This window comes from Acomys russatus, chromosome 3 (genome assembly GCF_903995435.1).
Source record: "Acomys russatus chromosome 3, mAcoRus1.1, whole genome shotgun sequence".
Taxonomy (NCBI): domain Eukaryota; kingdom Metazoa; phylum Chordata; class Mammalia; order Rodentia; family Muridae; genus Acomys; species Acomys russatus.
Window position 1 is genome coordinate 57,707,417 of NC_067139.1, and position 25,285 is coordinate 57,732,701.

Here is a 25,285-nt window from a genome sequence, read left to right on the forward strand (position 1 = left end):
TTGCATTCCTGGCCCAGGCTAGTAGCTAGCAGCTGAGGCTCATTTCCCTCACTAGGGGAAGGAGGTGCAGACAAATCTATAGGAATTTTTAAGAGATCATTATTCAACACATTGCCTGTAATTACATTTTGATGAGCTTTTTATTGCTAATTTATCATCCAAGATGGGGCATTCTAGATATGAAATTAATCTAGTAAAACAGAGGTCAAAGTGTGCAGAGTGTAAAGAAGAGTTGTTTTTTTTTTGTTGTTGGTTTTTTTTTTTTTTTTTTTTTTTTTGGCATCAAATTATGTCACCCCCAAAATAAAGCAGCAGAAATTCCCATCTCTAAACCACATTTTTTTTTCTTTTGGTGCCTACTCATGACTTTTCATGCAGCCTAATATACCTCAGTGCAAACGTGGATGCTCAGAGTGAAAGAGCAGAAAGATACGGTGGAAACAGGTTCGGAGGGCCAGCAGTAGAAGATGCTGAGTGCTGGCCTGTCGTTTGTCCACAGAAATGCCTGTGTGGATGCACTCAGATGGGCACAGTGTTCTAGTCGAAAGAAGATAGCTTTTAAAGAGTTATCAATATACTTCTCTCAGAAACAGACCTCAAGGCAAGCTCAGTGCAACATTTTCCTTCTGGGGCTGAAGAGATCCCTTGAGGGACACAGTGGACACAATGACAGGCATGGTACCACTCGGGGAAGAGGAACTTCATTTCCCTGAAGGAACTAGGAGACTCAACACATCTGGGAGCTGTGTTCGGAAGCCTGGTGAGACATTACTTAGTCCTCAGCACACTGGCTTTCTGTGTGCCTGGGAACAGGATGCTCACTTGGGTGCAGGCAGCTGTGATGCACACAACATGCACAGAATGGCAGGGACAGGGGTGACATCAGTGGTGACTGCATCATCAAGAGCCAGCAGTGCAAGTAAAAACTTGCCCAGGCAACTGCTTTAGAAGTCTGTTCTAAATCCATAGTTATATTCTAGGCACGTTGGGTCTCTCCAGGTCTTTTCACATGCTATTTCCTTGCCCTGGCCCCAGATCCACAGTCTGGATGGAGATTTCTCCTTCACCCTCCAGATGTTGGCTTACAGTATGTGGGCAACCTAAGAGTGTGTTCTCTGAAAAGCCAGGTAGGTACCTTCTCCTTCATTCCCTTTATTCTCTCATACCTTTGGGGTTTGTTTGTTTGGTTGTTTGTTTGTTTGGTTGGTTGGTTGGTTGGTTGGTTTTGCATAGCATAGTCCAAATCTGTGATGCATTTTGTTTATCCTTTTATTTATGAGCTTAAAAACAAAATATCTTCTCCATAAGAGTGCAAGCACCAACCAGCAAGGCATTCTGGTTTCTTGGCCTCTAGAGGAATGCACAGCACGATAGATTTTCAATACACATACAACTCACAAGGGAAGGAAGAAGGGTTGGGAAGGAGATGTGAGGAGAGGGAAACATCCAGTAGCAAATTCTCCCAGGTATTCCATGATCCCTGTGCTATCCCTAAGTGCTGCCAGGCAGCATCCTGAAGGGTGATGTGCGTTTGCAGGCTGAAGACCAGCTCCCTGCAGGCTTCCCCAGCTAGACACCACGCATTTTCATAGATGCTTGTCAGTGTAGCCAACCCTGGAGTATACAGCTGTACTATGGTCCATCTCCTTTGTGCCCAGGTCTTTCCTTCATAGTTTCATTCCACCTCTTTGCCAGGTACCATATCTGGCTTTATGTGCAAGGGTGAATGGAACACAATCTGATTTAGCGAATAGTGACTGATAGGTGTGTTCAGACATTCACCATGTAGTAGGAGGTAGGAACGCATATTCTATGGTCCCTATGAGAAGCCTACCAAGATGGGCAATGCAGCAGTTGGGCTAGCGTGGGTGGGGCTGTGAACTCCCCCAGAACAGGTATTAGAGCCCTAGCAGATTGAGGTTTCCGGCATTTGGGAATGCATACACCAGGCTGCTTTGGTATCTGCAAGCCACAGATACTAATTCTTAATTGTTTACACAAAAGGGAGCTCATTGGAAGAAAACATTTTCTACTGCTACTGTGATGGGATATAAAGCAATGAATCTATGGTAAATGAATAAAAAAATGGATAAATGGTCCTTCACTCCTCCCTTTCTCCCTCCCTCCCTCCCTTCTTTTCTTTCTTCTTCCATTTTCTTCTATTTTTCTTTTGTGTTCTCTCCTGTAAGAGTAATATCATAAGATAAATAACCTATGTAGCCCTACTTCTGTGCTTTTTGTGGACCCAGCATGGAGCAAGGACAGAGTAAGCAAGCTGCCTGTAGGCATTCCCTGTAAAGGTGTTGATTAGGATATCAGAAACTGCAGCAGTGTTGCAGTGGGGTGGTTCCCTGCAGCTAGGAATGGTAGGAGACCCTTGCTCCCACTCTGCATGAAGGGGAATGGAGAGAAAGAGCTACAGGAGACTGGAGCAGGAAGGCCATGGAGAAATACAGAGTCCATGGTTTCAGCATGGGCACAGCCAGCCTGGCCCCAACCACATCTGTACTAGATGCTCCAGCCAGATGAGCATTTGGGGACAAAGGGAAAACACTGGGGGAAGGGAAGGGAAGGAACCCACAGTTTCAGAACTGAAGGAACAGCCAGGTGACAACAAAGCGCATCCATTTTTTTTCTGACTTTTGTGAAGACTGTCCTAAATGTACTTTCTCACAGACACATTTCTTATTCCAAGTATCAGGCTCCTTTATTCTGCAAATATTTAATTAAGTTTTCCTTAAACTACAATTATATATGGCAGATCCTCGCACTCAGGTTACTTCTCCAATACATGCTAAGAGGCAGGATGTTACTGGAACTTACTGAGTCAGTTTGGACAGGGCACGCATCATAGAGCCTGGGCTCTGACATTTTGGCTAGTGGTGGCATGGTCATTACTGGTCCCTTTTGCCTGCCACTTCTACCACCCCAACGGTACTATTAAAGCACAGTACATACTCAAAACATGGAATGAGCTCCCATAGCTCAACTATTATTTGAGTATCCAAGCACATACCTAGTTCCAGGACCACGAAGCTGTGGCCTGGAGTGTTGGAAGTTGAAGCACTAAGCAAACTTCACTTTATCTGGCAAAATGCAGGTTCTCCCAGTAAAGAAATTCCTTTATTCCTTTGATCAGGAGCTAGGCTATAGCATTTCCACTAAAGTACCCAGCCCAGGCCGCTCCCACAGTACCCATGCATTTTAGCAAGAAGCAAGCATGTAGACATGAATGTCTCCTGGGTCCCATCGCCAAAGAATGAGGCAGCTCTCTCTGTGGTGGGGTTGTACAGTCTTGGAGTTTTTGTTTTTGTTTTGTTGTCTTTTTTTTTTTTTTTCCCTCAGTGAACACAATCCTTTGAGCAAATACACTTTCTAAACACCTACTACTTCTTTCTCTTAAACTAGATGGATTCAGACCAGGCCTAAGTAGAGATTCTGCTCATCCCTGGTGTGGAGCTGTACACTGGCCAGCAAGGCACCATTTGCTTGGGAATCAGCACACAGCGATGCCCGTGCGCCACCTACTGGGCAGTCTCCTTCAGTTCATGAGCTGCATGAGAGGGAAGGGCAAGGAGGGCTGAAAAAAGAAAAAAAGACTATAGTGTTTGCCACAAGGTTTATGATGCTAGGCTCTACCCCAATAGAAATTGACAGAGAGAAGTCACTGTAGAGCTGGCCGAGACCTGTATTCCTAGGAGGACTGTAAGGTCTCCTCGGTCTTTTTTTATGTCCTCTGGGAAGCTCTCTAGCATTTTTAGGGTGCCCACCCTTGAGAAAGACAGATAGTGTATCTGTACACCCGTAGGTCTTCCTGGCCACTCATGCTATTGCTGTTGGAGAGGACTTTTACTAACCAGAAACATCCTTCTAACTGCCCAAGGCGCTTTCGCTAGTACCATGTTTGATGTCAGCAGCATCTGTGGGGTGTCAGCAAACAGAAGGTCAGGGGGCACAGAGATGACCGGGGTAGAAGGGCCTGACAACACACATATGCCCTGACATAATAAGGAGTGAGTGTTTGGTGAAAGCACATGTGGAACCCACATTTCTCATTTGCTGTAGGAGCACAGGACCCAGACTCTCATGATCCGCATCATCCTTCCAACTGGGTGTGGCAGCGACGTCCAGCAAAGGGTGAGAAAGATGTTAAACACACAGACACATCCCAGCAATAAGTGACCCAAAGAAATGGAGGCAGATGCATGCTGGAGAGTTTTGAGGAAGAGCAGGACTCCTCTGAGGTGACCACTGAGCTGAGAGGTGGAGGAAGAGCTAGTCACACACACACACACACACACACACACACACACACACACGAGATCAGATTCTGGGCAGAAGGACAGTTGGCCAGGGAGAGCCTTGAGGTTTTTAAGGAGTGGGGGGGGGGGAAGCTGAGGACAAGCCCAGTTCTCTAAGGGTCCTACTTAACTACCACAAAATGGAAACATTCACTAACTACATGGCATCTGTTCTCATAGTCCATTAGTAGAACTTTAGAAAGTTTCTGGACTGAGGAAAGAACTCCAACATCGCTTCCACCTAACTCCTGCTTCACCTGCTGTTAGAGACACCCTCTAATTAGTGTAGCATATATTTACATGTGCCATGAGAGTACCCACTCAGTTCCACGGCAAAGGACCAAAGGACCCATTTATTAGCATGTCTACTCTCACTTCATGTACATAATAACCATGTACAGAGGGCCATCTACACCCAATGTACAATAGCAAACAGAGCTTGGAAAAACGAACTGTCCATGCATCCATAAAACAGGGAAAACAGAGTGATGATATGGAGTAGGCGAGTCCAGGGCCAACACAGGGATGTCATCCAAGGACTCAGGCTGCAGAGCGCCAGCGGTGGGAACAGCTGTATTTGCCTTGCAGTAGGGTGGAGACCTATAATCGAGTCAAGGGAGATGGCACCGTGATCTGTGGGATTTGGCCTTGTTTGAGAGTTAGCCTGAATTTTCCAGAAGAGCATAAATATATATATATATATTTTTTGCCCCCAAATAGGCTGATTGGACAACCTGAAACCTCAGCTTCTCCCAGTGCTTTCCACCCAGTGGCCACTGTGATACAGTTTGATTTAGGAAGTTCACATAGTTTTAGAGTAAACCCATGTGGCCGACACAGTCAGTGCTTCCTGGCCAAAGGAGAGAGTCCATCTGCCCCAGCTGCCAGCCAGCTTCTTGTGAAGTCTAGCCATCCCACTTCCCCAGCAGAGGCACAGGCAGAAGCTGTGACTGACCACTGTTATCACCCACTTTCCCATGCATGTTCTCTCGAAATATCCCAACCATCAATTCATATCTTAGGCCAGAAGAACTGCTGCAGTTGCCACAGCTAGAGGCAGCTCTTGAGAACTCAAAATATTGGTCCTAGGTGAGACATATTCTAAGTGTCATCTCTGCCTCAGATTTCAGAGACTACTACAGAAATACTGTATTAATTATATTTATGTTGATTATGTGTTGAAGTACCAAATGATTTGGGTATGTGAGCTAAAATATTATCCTTAAACTTAATTTCACCTGGGTCCTTCTTCGCTCTTTAGATGTAGCTACTGGGAAATTTTAAACAACACAGGCAGCTAATCTTGTAGTTCACACTGAGTTCTTGCTGGACAGGGTCTAACTATAACTGCACCAGGACTGCCTTGGAAGTCGTCCACATAACTACAGAGACCAGGCCTCTCAGCCACACATACTCTTCCACCAATCTGCCACCTAGTTCCTGAGGAGCAACAAAGCACAGTGAACGTAGCCCATCTGGTTCAAGGCTCCTGGTCCTGGTATTTTCTGGCTACGTGATTTGGGGAAATCACATCATCACTCCAGAGCCTGGTTTTCCATGGGAGATTCTTTCCTTATTCATAGAACACTCCAGATTATCAACCCATTGCTCAAAGTTGCCCAGGATAATGTCTAGAAATACACCTTGCTCATCCTCCTCCATCACAAACTTCCAGAGTCCCTGGACTCTTTTAAGGTGCCCACCACCTACCTATCCTCACCATTCTATCTGTCAGATGAAGGCAGTGGCATGTGAAAAGCATCTAGAATGGTGCCCTTCCCATAGGGAGGAAGCAACATACCTCCAAAAGACATATTCAGAGTAACAACCACAACAGCAAATGGACCAATGTTACCTCTTCCCCAGTGTCCTGACTTCTCTGTGTTTATGTCTAATCCCTTCTCATCAGATCTTCCTTGAAGCAGGGTACATCGTAGGAACCTTTGGCATACCTCCAATGACAATGAAAAAGATTATAAATTTCCCAACTTCAGTAGTCTACCTTCCATCTCTTCAACAGCTGGTCAAGATGAGTAGTTAGTAACTTCGCATCTAGAATAGACTCTGGGGCTGGGGTTATAGTTCAGTTGATAGGGAGATTGTCTAGCATGAAAGCGACTCTGCCTTCCACTTCATCACCACGTTAACCAGACATGATAACATATACCTACAGTCTCAGCACAAGGGAGGAGGAGAGGGAGGATCAGGAGTTCAAAGCCAGCCAAAGGTATATGAGAACATGTTTTAAAACAAATGAGGCAGCGGGAGGGAGGGAGAAGTAAAAGAAAGTCATATATAATGTAAGCCCTCCAGCATCTCCCCCCCCCCGCCCCACCGCCTGGGCCTGCAGACACAGAACAGACAGCTTTTGGCTGGTCTTAGCATGAGCTCTGTGGAAATGAGTCCCAGATTTTGTTGGCCCAGGGTTCCCCGTGGAATTCTGCAAGTGCTGGGGCTGCTGTGAGGGACCTGCTCTGTGTTCCCTTTAGGCTTTGACCAGGTCCAGGTTGTAGGCTTTCTTTGGGGGGGCTTTCAGGAGGGGCCCACTTAAATGTCCTTATCTTCTATGATACGGAGGCAGGCAGATTACCAAAATCCTAACAAATCTAAAAGTCATGCTAAAGACAGTCTCTATTGCAGGCTGTTTCTCCCTTCATTCCTTGATGGGCAAAATAAAAAGACATATGTTTGTGGCTCAGCATTCTCAGAGACAGCTTTATAGAGGAGGAAAACTAAGAACACAAGAGAAGAATGAGATCTAAGAAGTACACAGAAATACTTTGATCCTGCCTAAAACAATGGCGAAGGCCGCTCGGAGATGTGCAGGTCTGCACTCCATGGGAGACATTTCTTGGGATCTGAGTTTAATCCTACCTGTTGTACCAGGTTTCCACTTCCCACCCCAGGAGCAGGTGCTGTCCCTGTCACAGAATGCCTTCTAGTCTACAGAAAGGCAACTGGCTACTTCAGCCCTCAGTGCTGTACAGGGGAAAGGCCATCAAGAAGCCAGCAAGGACCTGTCATTTTGACATCAGTGAAGCCATCAGGAAGTGGCAAGTTGGTGGCAAGGAGGTGGGGGACACTTCAGCGAGAGGGGGGAAAACCTGGTTAACCCAGGAAGTGTGACTTCTGAGTGAGCCTGGGAAAGGCTCCTAGGGTGAGCTGGTTTTAGAGACATTTTATGATTCACACCCAAATCATACAGGATGAAAGAAAATACTGGATAAAAGCAAGCCAAACATGAAGTTTGGGGGAAAGATTTTATTGGACAAATTAGAAAAATATTGGTACTGTGCTTCAGAGAAAGCCACTTCTTTCATCTGGCTGCAAGGGCAGGAACAACCTCGGTGGCAGACAGAAGGAAACATGCGTCGTGTGAAGAGAGCTCTCCCCAACCCTCCCCAGGGCTGGCCACAACCCACGCTCACATTCACCATGCTAATCTGGCGGCCTTGGCCAGAACAGAGGGGAAGGTCCATTTATAATGACTTCATTATAAGTCTGGGCTTGAGAGGAGGCAAGTGGGGCCTGAGTGAAGAGTCCTTGCCTGAGCCAATCAAGGAAGCTGCTAACAGCTGTCTGCTGCTAGCTGCATGCCAGAGTCCAGCCAGGGCAGCTCTATGCATGACAGACACCAGACTACTAGTACAAGTGTAGGGTCTACTTACAGCCTCCAAAAGGGACACTGACAACAGTGGGGGTGGAAGGAGCCTTTTGGTTATCTTCAGATGACTGACAACATGCTAGGTGGGCTGGCAGGAAGGGGGTAGAAAACACAGAGAGAATGAAGACAGCAACCAGGACATCTACAGATACTTCTAGTCTTTTTCTCAGTGTTAATTGAGAAACAAACAAAAACCCTCTTTTTTTTTTCCCTATAGAAGGCTTACATGGAGCCACATAGCACAGTTGTTATCTATAGTCTGGATGAGAATGCCACAGTTATTGTTCAACAACAACAACAACAACAACAGAACCCTTGAAAACCCAACAAATAAACAAAAGTCACGTGTGTAAATGGTATGCACATGGGTCATTGCCAATGCTTATCAGGATAACCTCCTGAACAATCAAACTGTGTTCTTTAGATGCAGGAATCATTTGCAACTATTCTTCCTAGACTTTAAAGTGGCCAAGCCCAGGTCAGCTCAGATCTACAGAGCCAGGGCAGGTGGGATGCTGAGATAGCTCCTATCACCCCCTGGCATCCTGGAACCTGCAGCACTGCAGGGTTCCTGACTTCACATTGCCCCTTTACACTAGTGGCACTGCTGTGACATGTACGTTATGATTAAAGTAGTGTTATGGGGGAAAGTGGCTCTCGGAATGGTTGTGTGACTTACTCAGTCATATAGCTGGGATGAGGCAGGACTCCTTCCACTTAGTGTCTCCTTCATTTAGAAGGAAAATGCAAAACTCATGTAGAGTCATCCTACACTTGGTGATAATATTTAGGTGGGATAACTCACCCACAATGGTGACATGCCCTAAAAACCACTCCTAAGCATCTGACAGCCTCAGAATCAGGGACAGATGAATGGAACAGATGGGCCACAGGTCTGGCCATGTGTGTCGGTTGCAGAAGATGCATCTGGCTTAGGTTTTGGCAAGTGAGTTGTAGAGCATTCTCCTAGACTATCTCACATATGGAAATCTGACCCTGGCCATTACTTCTGGGAAAGACACTCTTCCCAGAATTTGAACAACGATAGGAAAAGCAATGACTTGCATGTGTGAGTGTCCATAGGCCCAGAGTCCAATAGTGCTGTTCAGAGCAACCTGCTCCCCAGCCTTTCAGTACCCTCCCAGTAGACACAGATCCAACAACAGGCCATTTGCTGGGTGACTGGGAGATACAAATGACTGGAGGGATGTTGGACAGACTTGTGGAGGACCGTTATTTCCACTGCTGAAGAGAGAAGGAAGTCATCCTGGTGACTTGTGAGATCTAGCTCTATCTCCTTCCTCCATCACACGCTGATGAATAAGAAGAAGAGTCAGGTTTGACCATGCCACTCCTCTGAGCTGTTCTAGTTTGGAACATATAAGTACCAGAGGGCATGCTCAGCCATACCAAACCCACTTGGACCCACTCTGCCCAATCAACAGCCCCATTTGACAGCTTGGGGGTGGGCAATGATGTAAGCTTTTTAGGCTCAAACACATCTTTACACTTAAACATTTTAAAAATTTCTGTGGCTTTTTCAATCAGATATCCCAAAAGTTCAGAGTTATAATTGAAATCAGTTAACCAGTTAATTCAGTCCTTTACACACACACACACACACACACACACACACACACACACACACACACACATACACACACATGATTCTCTGTGTGTGTATGTATTTATGTAAGTGTATATATGAATGTGTGTGTGTGTGTGAATGTGTGTATGTGAACTTGTCTGTGAACGTATGTATGTGAATGTGTGTAAGTGAGTGGGGGGGGGGCGGCTGCAATCAAACATCACCATCAGTTCCATCTGAAAGCAAACATGTGGGATTGATGTGATGTGGTCATGGCTCCATTAATACCACGGCGATTAGAGCAAAGTTGGATGATGATGGTGGGGCTCTCACATGGACAGTTTCTAAACAATGATGCAAGTGAGAAGAGAATGGGTCCCTGCAGCGCTTGGCTGACAAACACTTGCAGAGCTCTCTGCTGCTATGTTCTATTTCTAAGGAAAGGGACAGAGACTTCTGCTATGGGCAGTACTGTGCACTTATGTGCGTGTGTGTGTGTGTGTGTGTGTGTGCGTGTGTGTGTGTGCTGCCAGAAGAATGACCAAATGTTCTCTACTTGGAAGGCTGTGTTCCTCTTAACACCCATATCTTCTTTAAAATGAGCAGAAGGCATGGAAATCTAGGGAGCTTCCATTTATGTAGCACATTATAACTAGCCCAGGATGACAAGAAATGGCACCCTCCCTCTCAACACCTCTCCAGAATGCAAAGGAGACACTGTCAAGTGGGTTTGAGTTTCTCCTTCTGTTTTTTGTTTTTGTTTTTTTTTTTCCCTTCCTTTTGAATCATGGTGGATCAGGCATGCTCAAGGCAAGTACTCTGCCTGAACTACACAGCCTGCTCTTTGCACATAGTATATTTCTGTTTGGAGCCAGGGTTTTACTAAGTTGGCTGGACTGGCCTTGAACCTGCAACGTTCAGTCGTGGCCTCTTCTGAAGAGCCAGGTTGTCCTCTGGGAGACAGTCCCCACTGTTCTCTGGATAAGTACTCTAGGCAACCTCTCATGAGGACCTGGCGTCAGGAGACAGACCACAGACTATCCTGGGTTGGTCTCAGACCACTCTTAAAGTTAAAAAAAAAAAAAAAGTGCAGTATTATTGGGTATGTCTTGGGGGCAGAAAATGGAGAAAAATCTTAACTGTTTCCACTTATCTGGAAAGGTATTGAATAGTTTCTAGGAACATTGTATTTCAGCAATGTAATTAGGAGGGAACTCTTAATGATGTGAATTTTCAGAGATCTTGTATCTGATTTGTTCTATCAGATAGATTTTCAGTAAGTGAAGTCTAGGGCTACCGTATGAGTATTTATTGTGATGGATTTCAAACTGTATGGAGTTAAAGAAAACATTTCAAAATACTGATAGACGTGTATTGATATGAATGAGTGCATTTAGGTATAGATGACTTTACATGATAGAAACTGTGAATTCCTTATCACTGACACAGTAGTTTGCAGCTATGGAAACAGCCTCTTTAATACTAGAACCAAGCAGGTCTTAAGTGAAAACTGCCACAAGGTGCCTCGTCTGCAGAGCTGAAGAAATGCAGGAATGATGCTTCTCTTACCAGTGGCCTGAGCTCCGGGTGCGTCAAGATATATCCATTATTCGTGATGGCAAAGGCGTAACCATGAATTCCTAACTGTAAGAGGAAAACAAAAGACACCTTCGTTAACTGACTCCCAGGCAGATCCACAGAGCACAAAGCAGCCCGGCCTGAGTAATTTACAGCTTAAACTTGGCATTCATAACCCTTACTGGCACAATATTTCATTAAAATGAGCGCAAGGCACTGATCCTTGACATTTGGTGGAAATGCGGACCCCGTCGCAGATAAGCTCCGCAAACATCACAATTTGAAATGTCACATCCCCACATTGGTACCCTGTGGCTTTGTTTTTATTTATTTTAAACAAAACAATTACTATTTTAGAAAAAAAACCAATGAGGTCATGGATATTTCTGGAAAGAAGCATGTCGAAGCAAACAGAACTCATGCTGCTGGGGTGTTTTCTCTCTTATCTAGATAAGGGCGAAGAGAGCGGCCCTCACACTGCCTTACTCCCTGGCTTCCTATTGTCCCCCACCCACAGGACCCATGTCTAACTCCACTCTCCTGCTCTGTCCTTTCCATAATCCTTCAAGTATAAAAGTGTCCCCACCAGCCCCATGTAGGGGCCAGGCAATTTCTTTATATCCTATCATTTTTACTGTGGCTGCCAAGCTTTTCCACGCATGCTTCCATCCACACAGAGCCTGGGTAATTTTCTATGCAGAGCCTCACTTAATTTATGTTTTCTGACTACATGGGACTATGGGAAATAGTTTGAGAGCAATGAAATGTTTTATTAGCTTTAAAAAGTATGTAATCAAATTTAACACTGCACTTATTTAAATAATAATCCCAGCTTTTTGACAATATTTCTATTACACACTTGACTGCATCCATTGGCTACAATAAATTTACCTACAAATCATTCATGTATTAAAATGGCCTCTGGCGTAAAACCTATACTGATCTCTCTCTTTCTAAAGAAAGAAATTGTAACCCGCTTTTGCCAGGGCAGTGAAAAGAAAGAGGGAAGAAAAAAAATTCTATTTTCTGTCTGAGGGATCATTTCACAGTTCTGAGCCCTTTCTTATTTCTCCTTTAAATTCTCTGCCACTCACAGTCTTGAATATGATACTATTAAATGAGCCAGCCAACAGAGTTTACACACCAGGAGTGACCCTGTCTGCTTGTTAGCTTAACGTCAAGGTGATGTGAAATGAACTTCAGAGAATTTAACACCAGCAATTAAAAGTTTCCGTTGCATTACATAAAGCAAATACGCCTGTGGTCGTCAAGGGCAACAGACATTTCTCCCGGACTTACCTTGCACAGCAAGTCTTAATAACACTCTACTTGACTCTAATGATAAAAGTATATTTCATTATGCCGGGAAAGATAAACCCGAGATTTCCTATCCTTTGAGATGTATATCGTCTCTTTCATCTTGTCTCCTGGAAGAATGTCAGACAGTCAACACTGCATTAATTATCGTTATTAAGTCCTGGTTTAATATGGGCTGGAAGGGTCAGGAAGGACTCTGGGAGCTTGACTTCTTCCATTAAAGGCAAGAGTGGGGTTTGCCTGGAAATTCAAACTCAGCATCAGACCAAACAAATGGCATTTTATAGTCAGCTAATGCAGTCAGTGTCTTCCAACAGAGCTGGCTGTGCCTCTCCCTCTGCTTGTGGGTCTCAAGAGAAGGTAGGTCTGAACGCTCTGCTCTTCCCTGCGTAGCGCTTTACCAGTGATCACCGTTATCTCTGAGGGTGCTGTCAATGGACAAGGCGTCGAGTCTGAAATGTCTGCCTCCCTCCACCAGAATCTGAGAGCCACGAGGGCAAAACTCAGAGCATAGGGTTAAAAATGACCAGAGTGGGGGACGGGATGGGGAGCAGGGAGGGAACTTAGGGAAAGAAAGAATATGAGAAGAAAAGAACAAGAGATGTGAAATAGAAATCAGCACAGGTTTTACAAGCTAAGCCCTCCTTTCTGCTTCCTCCCTTGGAACGCAAGGGACCTGTCCTTTCCACACCAGCATCCTCTCTGCTGCCTGCTGCCCACTCATGCCTCAACCCACTAGACTCTGCCTCTGCCCTCTTGCCACCCCATAGATGACACCCTGGCTGCTCTCCACACTTGCTGGTAGCCTCCTGACAGCCTGAGTCTATGGCATTCTCTTTCTGGGGTCCCCTGGTTTTATGAAATGACTGTTACCTTCTCTTCCTCCTCTTCCTTCTCCTCTTCCTCCTCCTCTTCCTCCCCATCCTCCCACCCCACTTCCTCAGCTGCCACGCCCCACCATTTTTCTTCCTTTGTCATTCTTCAGGCCCTGGCTCTCTTTCAGACTGTGTCCCCAATGGTTTCTATCTGTCTTAACTCGGCTTTTCCTCTCTGAGCTTCAGCAGCCATGTCTGTGGCTATCCCAAGGGCTCTGCGCCCCTGGGCTCTCTCAATTGGAGGCAGTCCATGCATCCAGCAACTGTTAGTCCTTGGTCCCTCTCCTGATAGATGGTAGCTATCTAAGTTCTTGATGTTCTTGTCTTCTCTGGGTGAGTGATACTAGCGCTTCCCAGATGCCCAGACCTAGACACCAAAGCATTGTTCTAGCCTGTTCCCCTTTACCCCAAATCCTCCAAACCAAATAATCATGACGTTCTGTTATGTTTTCTCTATGACATTGCTCAGATGCAAGCCTGTCTCCTTGTGCTGTCATCACAATATTGTTTCAATTCCCCCCCCAAAAAAACAGTTCCAGCCAATCTCTAAGCCTCAAAGACAGACCAGAGTCAAATGCAATTCTGACCATGCTTTCTGTGTAAGGCTCATAGAAAACCCCTTCTGTCATATGTACCTGTCTGTCTAGGGCTGGCCCCTACCTAAATATCCACACTGCCTCCTTCACCTGCTGCCCCTTAGTATAGCTGGCAGCAGCGAGCTCCTGAAGTACCTTTCCCACACGGGTCTTTCCTTGGGCACTGGCCTCATGCAGGCCCTTCAGGTGAACTCTTCCCTATTATCCTCCCAGCCTCGGTACTATCTTCTGTACATTTCTTGACTCTGTCCTTGTTTCTCTCTCTTGCTTCCGTTCCACTTTTATAACCCTCGAGAATATTTTCATTGCTACCTTCCTACATGGCATACAAATGCTACCTGTACCTTCTTGCTTCTCCACCCTACTTAGGCCTCCTTCCTTCATCTGGCTTGCTCTAGAAAGCACTTAAGGCTGGATCTCTTCTGGGAGAGGGGCCTCTTTGTAGAAAGGAGCTCCATATTCATCTTGGGCTTCCATGCACCCTAGTACCGTGTCAGGGCAGCGGCAGGCACACAGTTGAAGCTGTGTGTATTTTAGGCACTCTACTCAAACGCTATCTAGATGATCTTCAAAACCAGAACCAAAGTAAACAGTAAAGCCGAGCCAAAAAAAAAAAGCTGATCCATTTCAGCATACACAGCCAGCCCTTCTCAAACCTGTGCCTAACTCTTCCTGACATTCAGAAGCTATGGGGTTAAAGTCCATCCCTGGAGAACATCCTAGAAAAGTGCATTAGATCATTGTGTGTGCTGGTTGGGGACCCTGAGAGACCATCTGATACAGCCCCAGCATGAGAGACTGTGGAGCCTCCAAACACAGCCTATATAGATGGATCTCTCTGAGAATCAAAACTTTGTAAAATGACAATGGACAATGTTTAATTTTGGCCGCAAATCAATATGCTGACGAAATCCCTAACTCTCCTTTCATTTGAAACATAGCCAGTCTCCCTGTACATTAGCATGTTCGGTCCAGTGGAGTAACAGGGAACAGATTGGACATAGGACCTTCCAGCAGAAGGAGCTGCCAAACAGGCCCTGGATCCACAGCTTGCTCCCCTGCTCCCCTGGAGACCAGGAGCTGTGTAGGCCCTGGTCCCTGGGAGAGGATCACGTCCCTTCCAAGCTGAGAACCCTCAGGCTAATGAAGTGAACCCAATTATAAAATGGCTCGTTATGGTAACAGAGGCCATGGTGTCTGGAAATTATTGCTGGGGTGTCTGGAATTCTTAATAAAAATTATAGGAAGTCTGATGGCTTGCGGGAAAATATATGAAGCTTTGAGAGAAAGAACAATCTTTGGAAAATCCCAGGAGCTAAGAGCTGATTCATCCTTATAAAGTGTTAATCAGGAGCACCAATGCAACCTGGATCCTGCTTCCTGGAGTTTCTCCTCTCCTCCTACCCCTAGCTCTACCTGGCTGATAAGCACATCTTTCCCAAAGCTCTTTATGAGAAGAGAGGAAGGACAGATGTCTTAGGTCAATGTGTACCATACCTCTGTCTTTAGCTCCCCCACCAGGCTCAGGGAAAGCACAGAACAGAGTCTCAGAGATGCTGGTCCATTTCCCACTGCTCATCTCCCTTGAGCCTCTTGTCACCCTGTATTCTGTTGATCTTTTACTGTGTGAGTGATGTTGAAAAGGTAACAATGCATGCAGAGTACTCTGGATGACACCAGCCACATGGTAAGAGCAGTAAGTATACTATTTTTTGTTATTTCTATGACTTTATTTTAACTATGTCTTAACTCTCATGATCATTATTTTCATCATTCCTAGTGATATTGGGGTCGTGGAGGCAAAAATCATGGTTTTTCTATTTGTAAGCTATAAAACATGGCAACATAGTTAAGTTTTCTGTGCCCTAGATTTTTTGGTTTTGTCTTTGTTTTGATATAAAGTTGGGGTAAATTGGTGCTTACCTATTATGAACACATCTTAGCCTGTTTCCCAGTAGAAGAAATTTTTGAGAAACTGACCCCGAAGGTAATTTTTGACATTCCGTTTTTAATCCATGCTTCCTTGATTCATTTGTTACATTTCAAGCAGTGACTGAGTGCTTGGATTTCTACATATCCTCTCTGAAATCAGAACTTAAAATTGATTTGAAACACTAGGAGAGGAGGCCTTCCTTAAGCAGTGGGTGTCTGACTGTAGTTGCCAAGGTCTGGGGACTTCAACAAAAGCCGTCTTTCTTCAGAGGCCATGAAACCTTCCTCTTCTCAGGCTTTGCTTTCATTGTTTGAGGCTCTATTGTTTATACTACTTGATTATGTGGTGCTAGACCAACTAGAGGCCCCACTCTGGCTCTAGAACCATAATCCAAGTTGTGGGAGTCTTGGTAGAAGAAGGTGGCTGCTTCCTTCTGACAGCCATGGAGCTTTTTACAAGTTCCCTGTTTTCAGGAAGACTGATGTTTGAGCCAGCTTCAGCAAGTCAGATGAGGAAGAAGCCTGGCAGTCAACATCACCAGATTCCTGGCCTAGCTTTACTCTTCATAAAAGCAGAGAGAGCCTTTGCCAACCATAGTCAGCCCAAAGATGGGTGGGCCAACTGGTCTACCCAGGACTGGGGAGGAGAGAAAAGATGAAGCCCTGGGAATGGGTGGAGCCCTATGCATGGTGGGCCTCCAAGACCTACAGTTTATTCCACCCTTTCCTCACTCAGGAACATTTGGGGCAGTTCTGTGTGCTGGACTGGGCTTGAATGGACTGCCCCCCCCCCATTTATTGATTTGTTCTCCCCTACACCAGTAAATGATGGAGTTTTCTTCATGGAAATTCGATGATTCTTTCAAATATGTCAATGTTGAAAGAAAAAAACAAGGACCTCATCAAAACTCATGGTTTCACATGAAGTCTTTACAGGAGGCAGTAAGAAAACAATTGATTTAAATTAAGATGTACCCATCAAGGAAAAGTGCAGATGATAGAAGGGCAGGCAATAAATTATGATGGTGATAGGGAGAATTCTGCCCAAAGAGCAAGTGGAGGCTAGAGCAAGATCTCTGTGAAGTCAAGGCTTCTGGTCCCTCTTTGGCACTGGCCACAGTGAAGTAGTGCATTACCTTGTATTTGGGGATGGTCTTCAGAAGTTCTTTGACTGGGACATCTGTGCCAACCACACCCAGAAGAATGCCCTTTGACCTCTGTAGAAAATAGACATTGAGCAGAATACAATAGGTTACTGTCTGATGCCTTCTCCAAGATTAAGACCACTAACTCAGATCTCCACAGGCCTCTTTTTTGTTCCACTTCCCACTGGAATTATAGCTAGTCATGAAGGAGAGCATTTCTGATCTAACAGCAGCATGCTTGTACTAAGCCATTCTAGTGTCCCCCTTCTTCCTGAAAACAGAAACACAGTGTGCAGTTGCCTGAAAGTTTCATTGCTAAGGACCCAGATTACAAATCAGCATCTTCTAGCAAAGCTTTTTTTTCAGGAGAGCCATGGTGACAATTGTTTTTCCACACACACCATATTCTGGTACCCATGAAGAAGATCCCTAGTGGCCAAAGAGGGGCGTGTAGTATTTGTTTTGTTTTGTTTTAGCAGCATTGTAGAACCAGGGTCCCAATTTCCAGGGCAGGAAGCCACTGTGATTTGCTGAAACTTCCAATGTCAGAAAGGCCATTAGGAAGAGCATACAAATTGCTGCTGTCTGTTGCTTTGTGGGTTGGTTTGTGGTTTGTATGCTGTCCAGCAAACTCATACTCACTCATAACTTTAGAATCCAATGACATTTGGAAAATAAGGTCTTTGCAGATACCATAGCTAAGGACCTCCAGAAAAATCATCTTAGATTCAGAGAGGCATCTAAATATAGCATCTGGTCTTCTTAGAAACAGAAGAGACAGGGATGTAGAGAGGACACATACAAATGGTATAATGTGAAATGATGCTCCTATGGGCCAAGGGATATTGAGCTCCAACAGCCAGAGATAAAAAGGAAGTATTCTTCCCTTGTGCCTTTGGAGGAACCATGGTTCTGCCAACATCTTGATTTCAAACTCTCAAGATCCACAACTATTCAGTAAACCATCTCAATTTGCAGTACTTTGATACCTCTGCTCCAAGAAATTAATCAAAGATAACCAAGGATCAGCCACCATAGTAAAAAAAAAAAATTGTCTGGAAAGTTTCCTCCACTGGACATTGAGTGTCTAAATTTTAGAGAGGGGCTACAGATTCTGAGAACTCTTCCCAATCTCTCACTTATACTTGATTCACTAGTCCAGTCCTCTCTACAGGGAAAAACAATAAGACTAAACTCAAAACAGTATCCTTTGTAGGGGAAAAAGAGGCCACTGGTTTCTAGAGCTTAGATGCAAAGGTATTTGGGAAACAGCCACCCTCAGCACCAGGCAGAAGGTGCAGTGTCATACTCACAGTTTCGTTCTGCTTACTGAACACAGGCATGGCCACTGTGGTCATCAAGACAAGGCCCTGGTCATCGGCAAGCTGGGTGGAGAGAGGAAAGGCAGTTACTGAATGCTGTGGATGCCTTAGTGCAGAGGCCTCCCATGGACCAGTGCATCCTTTGTAGCCAAAGGCTACTGAGAGCCCTTGGGATCCTTTGGCAGGGAGGGTGCATGGAGTCTTCCCACCTGATCTGTGGGCCAACAGTCTCAGGCCCCAGCTGGAAACGCAGCTGTCAGTCACTCCAGCTGAGGCATCTGTGCTTGCAGCTATTTTGTTGCAGATGACTCTCATTTGGAGTCCAATGATTTGTTTTATTACAACACATCCATTTTACCATTTTACTCCCCCCAGATATTCATGTTCAGTATGTGTGCTAATGATGCTTCTGATAATGCAGGATCAGAAAGCTCAGGCATCAGGGACCTCATGAAATGACCTTAGGGGAAACAGGACTTGGAAGCTCTTATTCTCCCCAAGGCAGGCCCATCAAGCCCCTTCACCTCTTTGGATTCCTGAATGCTAGTCCCAAATGGAAAGCAAATGAATGAAAAGACAGCCTTAGCATATGACCCTGAAAATCACCAGTAGGAAGATAATCACTGTTTTCAGAAGAACTATCCCTGCAAGGGGGATGCAAACCTGCAATGTTTTCAGCTGCATACAGACACGTGGAGACCTCTGGGCACATCTGCTTTTCATACAGTGCTGGGAGGGACACCGCAGGAACAGCTGCTCTGCCCCAGTAACAAATGGGGAAACTGAGTCTCAGAGCACAGGAGTAGGCTTTGGGCCAAGACAAACCTAGCTCTAATTCTCAGCTTCAAGTGTCTCGGCTGCACTAGGCAGGCCGTCCTTGGCTCCTGTGAAACCAGGATAATTAACATAACCATAAAGATAAGATGTACCTGTGTCCAGCTTGGTACTCTGACATAGAGGCTCTCAAAGCACACTGGATTCCTTTCTCTGCCTCTGAGGTCATACAGCAAGTACATGGCAGAATTAAACAATTAAACGAGTGCAAAGATTTGCTTGGTGCTGCTGACACGGACCAAAGTTGGTTCAGAAAGCCTGATGGGAGAGAAGTCCTTCGTTTCTTCTCTTCCTCAAGCACCTACAATCGAGTACTCTGAGGTCTGAAATCCACCATCTTCAGCTGTGGTGTCTGTCCACTAGTTTGATCAACCTCTACTCTGGATAGTGGTTGGGAAGATCTTTTCAGTAACAGAACCCAGACCTAACTGGGCAGCCTTTGAATAAAGCAGACCACACTCTGCCATTTGGGTGGGCCTCATGCACTTAGCTGAAGGTCTTAAGAGAAAAGACACACCTTGCAAGGAAGAAGGAATTCTGCCTCCACTTTGCCTGTGAACTCAACATTGAAACATCGACCCTTCCTGGAATTCCCAGGTCACCAGTCTGCTTTACAGATTCAGATTTATTAGATACCATACTTATACTTTTTAATATAAACATCTCTCTACATATAAGTATGTATACACATACTTAAATGGTCATATACATTACAAATAGGATTCTTTATATGCTTATGTACACACACAGTGTATTATGTACATGCTTTCTCTCTATAAGCTCTTTCATTGTTCTGTCTCTTCTAAGACTGTTGACTATCATGCATGTTATGCAAGTAACTTGCTGGGCATTAGAATAAGTAAATAAATTATTTTCCAATATTAATAAATAAATTTTATTAACTCAAGACAATGTTGACAGTGCTTGTTCTGCCAAATATCATGTCCGCCAATGTATGCAGCACACAGTAATTATTTGTGGAAACATTGTTTCATCTTCTACTAAAAATGCTTAAAGTATACGATGGCGGCCATTGATGGCTCAAAGGCAGAACCAGTGGGCAGTAAACAGCTCCCTTAGCATTAGACATCCCATTTTCCAACTCCTTGATTAATCCTCACTGCTATACAGAAAAGCTAATTTGAGCTGATCCATAACCCTGGACAACTTCCACTTTGCAACTCAAATCAAAAATTTCAAGCAATGCCAACATGGATCACAATGAAACCAAAACACACCCCTGTCTGACAGTAATGAGACATAAAGCTTTTCCCCTGCAACCAGTAAGAGTTAGTTATAAATCACAAGTAATTGTCCTGGCACACATGCAAGATCAGGGGAAACGGACTTGCAAATGTTAAGCCAGAATATAGTATTAGCTTCACTCAGGGCAAAAAAGAAAAACAAAACAAAACAAAAAAACCTTATATTATTGCATTTGTACTAAAACTGCTCATTTATAACCATCCCCAGGTAAACAAAAGAAATGCAGTAATTCCATAGGGGGTAGAGTTCATGTGTGGGACAATAATCTTGTGTAGTCTCATGCTAAGGCTTGTGGCCCACTTGAAGACTGGCTTGGTTAGAGCTCCAGTCTGTAGGCTTTGTGTATAAGCCCACTCGTCCTGTGGCCATTCAGCAGGACCCCAGAAACAGCACCTGTACAACGTCCCAACCCTCAGCTGCCCTCCATCAGCCCTAGTCAGTCTAAAAGTCTGTTTGTACCACTTTGTCTTTACAGTCAAAAGGCATTGTGGGCTCCTGTCAGTACATGGCAACCAGTGGCGAAAGGTTTTTTGTTTTTGTGGTTTTGTTTTTAAATCTAGATCGCTAAGCAGAAATCATACAGCCATCCAGAGACAGAGCCCTTTGTCTCCAACAGTCATGAGGGGTTGCCTACTTTTCTGCCTGACCCCCTAACCTGTAGCTGCTGCTGAGGCAAGGACATTGTTTAGAATTCATGTTCAAGGCTTCCAAGAAAAATGCAGACACAGAATCAGCATTCATTTTCCAAAGGGTAGGAGTAAGAGATGAGGGTCACCATGGTCCATCTAGGCAGAATCCCATTAACTTAAGTCCAAGTAAGAATCCTAAAGTGAACTGCTGTTGGATTTCACTTGCCCAAGCTTTGAATGGCTTTGAACTGCTTGGTTATGGTGTTCTGTTGTATAATAAGTGTATATTATTCCATATCCTTCATTTCCTATGCTTCATAATGGGGACCGTTCTGGAATCAAAGGAAATGATGGATAATAATGCTGAACATCTGGTTTATAAAACACAGACTTGCTCGGCAGATTGACTGCTTCCTGTCCGCTTCCCAAGTTAACCACGCATGTGTCCCTATGAATGTGCATTCACACTCACGTGCCAGTTCTGTGCAGCCACGCCAGGACTTCATGTGTTTCCGTGGATAGGGCATGGCCCGTAACAGCACAAAACCACCAGATCCCCGGGTCATTGTTGGCCATCTCATTGCTATTCATTGCTTCCCTTCAGAACTTCCCTTAAGCCTCTGGCTGTGTGTAGAGCCCTCTGCTGTGTGCTAGGAGATAACTAGGAAGCAGACAGGGACGGTTTCCCCAAGGAACCCCAGGTGCATTTAGAGAAGCCAAAAAAATTCCACTGAGACAGACAGAAGAGCTGTGGTAGCGGTTGGCCAGCTGGGCTTCCCATAGGGAGTAAAAGGTCTACCTTCTTCCAGTCCAGCTTGGGTTTAAGTTGGGCATTTTGTGCTTATTAATACCTTTCAGGTGAAAGTGGCAGGTCCAAATGCCACCAGTAGCTAGTTTAACAAGCAGAAAGCAGTTTCCTGCTTCACTCTATTTTCCTATAGTTAACTATTGATACACCTCAGTACCAACATAGAAGTTTAGAGACCTTTCCTTTTTTCCTGAAGACATTACCCCCTTCCTTAGATAAATCCTCTTCACTCTAGCCACCCACAAAGTTTCTGTGGCGACTGATGCCCCTCACGCTGCACACACGGCTAGATAGCCAACTAGATGATTTCTTGTGTACATGAATACACCACCTAGGCTATAGGATTGACTTATTAATTAGGCCCTAGATCTGATCTGGGTTGCCTGGGATGTTTTGTCTTTTTGTTATATCAAGCTTATGGAAAGATTATCCCCTCCGGTGGGTGGTCATAAGAACATAAGTTTGGTGCTTGTGTCCCCACATCACAGGTAGAAAATCAGGCTGAAAAAGATTTGCCAGAGAGAAGGAGATGAAGGTGGAAGGGGGCAAGGACAGGAGGGAGTGAGAAGGGAGAGGAGGGAGGGAGAAAGGAGGTGGTGGGGGGAGATATGTAAGAGAAGAAAGGGAAGAGTGGGAGAGGGGATGCAGTCCGGCAGGAAGGGAGTGCTAAAGAGAGTAAATGGGAAAGACAGAAGGGGAAAGCCTCAGCCTATAGATGGTTTATATGCCTTCATTCTTGGCAACTATGTTGTCCTTAAGATTTTATGAAAAATCTTCATAATGGGTAAAAGTCTGGCTACTTTGAGATCTCCAGTAAGAAACTGCAATCTTGGAGTCTCCTTCGACCAACACAGATATGCAAGAAAAGATTTACCAACACTTGCAGGGCAAGGGGGCTGGCCTGGAGATGGTGCGGGTGGGTGTGGTGTTTCATGGGGACTGGGAACAGTGGCGGCTTCTGAGCAGCCTCTGAGTTTGAAGGACATCTGTCTGCCTTGGCATTTCTAAATCTCCATTCAGAGGGAGCCGATTGGGCAAGTGGCAGGATGCTCTGTTTCTCCTGCAGCTGGATGCCCTGGGGGTAATGCCAAGCCCTAGGGAGGAGGTGAGCTGGGCATTCAAGCGAGTTAAGTGCCAGCATGCTTGGCAGCACATCCGAGGACTGCCAGGTGGGTTCAGCAGAGCCTCCTGCCAGATCTGCTCAGCCCTGGAGCCTGAGGCTGAAAGAGAGGTTGTGCACAATGGCAGACTCGGCTGGGAAGGCTGGCACTCAGCCAAGGGCAAAGGCTAATTCACTTACTCTCCTACAATATACAATTTCTTCTATATTTTGCTCCTTCGTTCTTCTGCTTTGCTTATTGAAATTGATCAAGACATTGCCTATATTAACGGAGTGTCTGGTATAAATTCATAATACTACCATACATAGAGATTTTATACATGGGCATAATGCTTAAATACAAAGCCTGGTTTCTCCTATTACGTTCAACACCTACAATTAACAGTACTCATTCCTCTGTATAAAGGACACTGTTGCCATCTAGTGGTAGGCCATGTGAATTGCAGGCACACTGCCCTAGGAGATAAAAAGCCATTTGCAAAGTATGAGCTTTTCCAGTAAAAACACATTTAAAAGGCAGCTGGTGTTATTTAATAGCTACCTAGTTGAAGCATAAGCTGCATTAACTATTAGTTCTGTCAAAAACCTTTGCCTTGACAGGAAGGGACTAGTACTAAGAGGTAGAAAAACACAGCTGTGTGCACCTTTGAATATCAAGTGAGGCATTTTGAATGGAAAATGACAGATTATTTATTGGTGTGGAGTCTGGAACTACAACCAGGGAGCCCAGAAAAAAAACAAGTCCTTTAAAACCCACTTTGTCAAGTGCACCTTGAGCAAGGGTCAAGTTGTCTTCTTCATGTTCTCTCCTTGGGCTCACAACGTGTGAGTACTTGGGGGTTCCCAGGTTCTGGGTGGTACATAACGAAAGGAATGGTAGACAGGCTGAAAACATGTGTCACTCATCATCTCCATTGTACGCTACACAGCAAGTTCCTGAAAGTCACTAAAATGATCTCTACCCAAGTTAGAGAAGAGGAGGAGGAGGAGGAGGAGGAGGAGGAGGAGGAGGAGGAAGAGGGTGAGGAGGAGGAGGAGGAGGAAGAGGAGGAGGAGGAGGAGGAAGAGGAGGAGGAGGAGGAGGAGGAGGAGGAGAGAAATGGGTTCAGCAAAGAGAGGCAAGAGCAGGTGCTGCAGTCCTGTTGAAAGTCTTCACAGCTAAACAGCCTGGACCTCCCCACTTCAGGCCTTAAACCCAAAAAAGCCCTCTGTATGTCGGTCATCCGCCACTGCCCCCAAATATGTCCCACTACCTTCTGGTACCACAACATGATGATCCAGCCATCTTTACTACCAAACCAGTCTTAGGGGCCTCTAGCAGGGACACACTAGTGCTGCAGGACATGTTCAGTAGACACACTAGTGCTGCAGGATGTGTTCAGTAGACACACTAGTGCTACAGGGTGTGTTCAGTGGACACACTAGTGCTACAGGATGTGTTCAGTAGACACACTAGTGCTACAGGGTGTGTTCAGTGGACACACTAGTGCTACAGGATGTGTTCAGTGGACACACTAGTGCTGCAGAATGTGTTCAGTGGACACACTAGTGCTGCAGGACATGTTCAGTGGACACACTAGTGCTGCAGGACATGTTCAGTGGACACACTAGTGCTACAGGGTGTGTTCAGTGGACACACTAGTGCTACAGGATGTGTTCAGTAGACACACTAGTGCTACAGGGTGTGTTCAGTGGACACACTAGTGCTGCAGGATGTGTTCAGTGGACACACTAGTGCTGCAGGACATGTTCAGTGGACACACTAGTGCTGCAGGATGTGTTCAGTGGACACACTAGTGCTGCAGGATGTGTTCAGTGGACACACTAGTGCTACAGGGTGTGTTCAGTGGACACACTAGTGCTGCAGGACATGTTCAGTGGACACACTAGTGCTGCAGGACATGTTCAGTGGACACACTAGTGCTGCAGGATGTGTTCAGTGGACACACTAGTGCTGCAGGATGTGTTCAGTAGACACACTAGTGCTGCAGGATGTGTTCAGTGGACACACTAGTGCTACAGGATGTGTTCAGTGGACACACTAGTGCTGCAGGATGTGTTCAGTAGACATACTAGTGCTGCAGGACATGTTCAGTGGACACACTAGTGCTGCAGGACATGTTCAGTGGACACACTAGTGCTGCAGGATGTGTTCAGTAGAGCACACTAGTGCTACAGGATGTGTTCAGTGGACACACTAGTGCTACAGGATGTGTTCAGTGGACACACTAGTGCTGCAGGATGTGTTCAGTAGACACACTAGTGCTGCAGGATGTGTTCAGTGGACACACTAGTGCTACAGGATGTGTT

At 45.3% G+C, this 25,285-nt stretch overlaps 1 protein-coding gene across 1 annotated transcript in view; it reads right to left on the reverse strand.

Moving 5' to 3' along the window:
* The window catches only part of Cacna2d3 (calcium voltage-gated channel auxiliary subunit alpha2delta 3), an 811,541-nt gene that overhangs the window by 192,209 nt on the left and 594,047 nt on the right, over window positions 1-25,285 (reverse strand). Inside the window, exons 15-17 of the mRNA XM_051140839.1 lie at window positions 18,310-18,381; window positions 16,988-17,068; window positions 11,123-11,197 (exon numbers count right to left, since the gene is read on the reverse strand). Of these exons, the coding sequence (XP_050996796.1) occupies window positions 11,123-11,197; window positions 16,988-17,068; window positions 18,310-18,381 (228 nt within the window). The remainder of the gene's footprint in view (window positions 1-11,122; window positions 11,198-16,987; window positions 17,069-18,309; window positions 18,382-25,285) is intronic.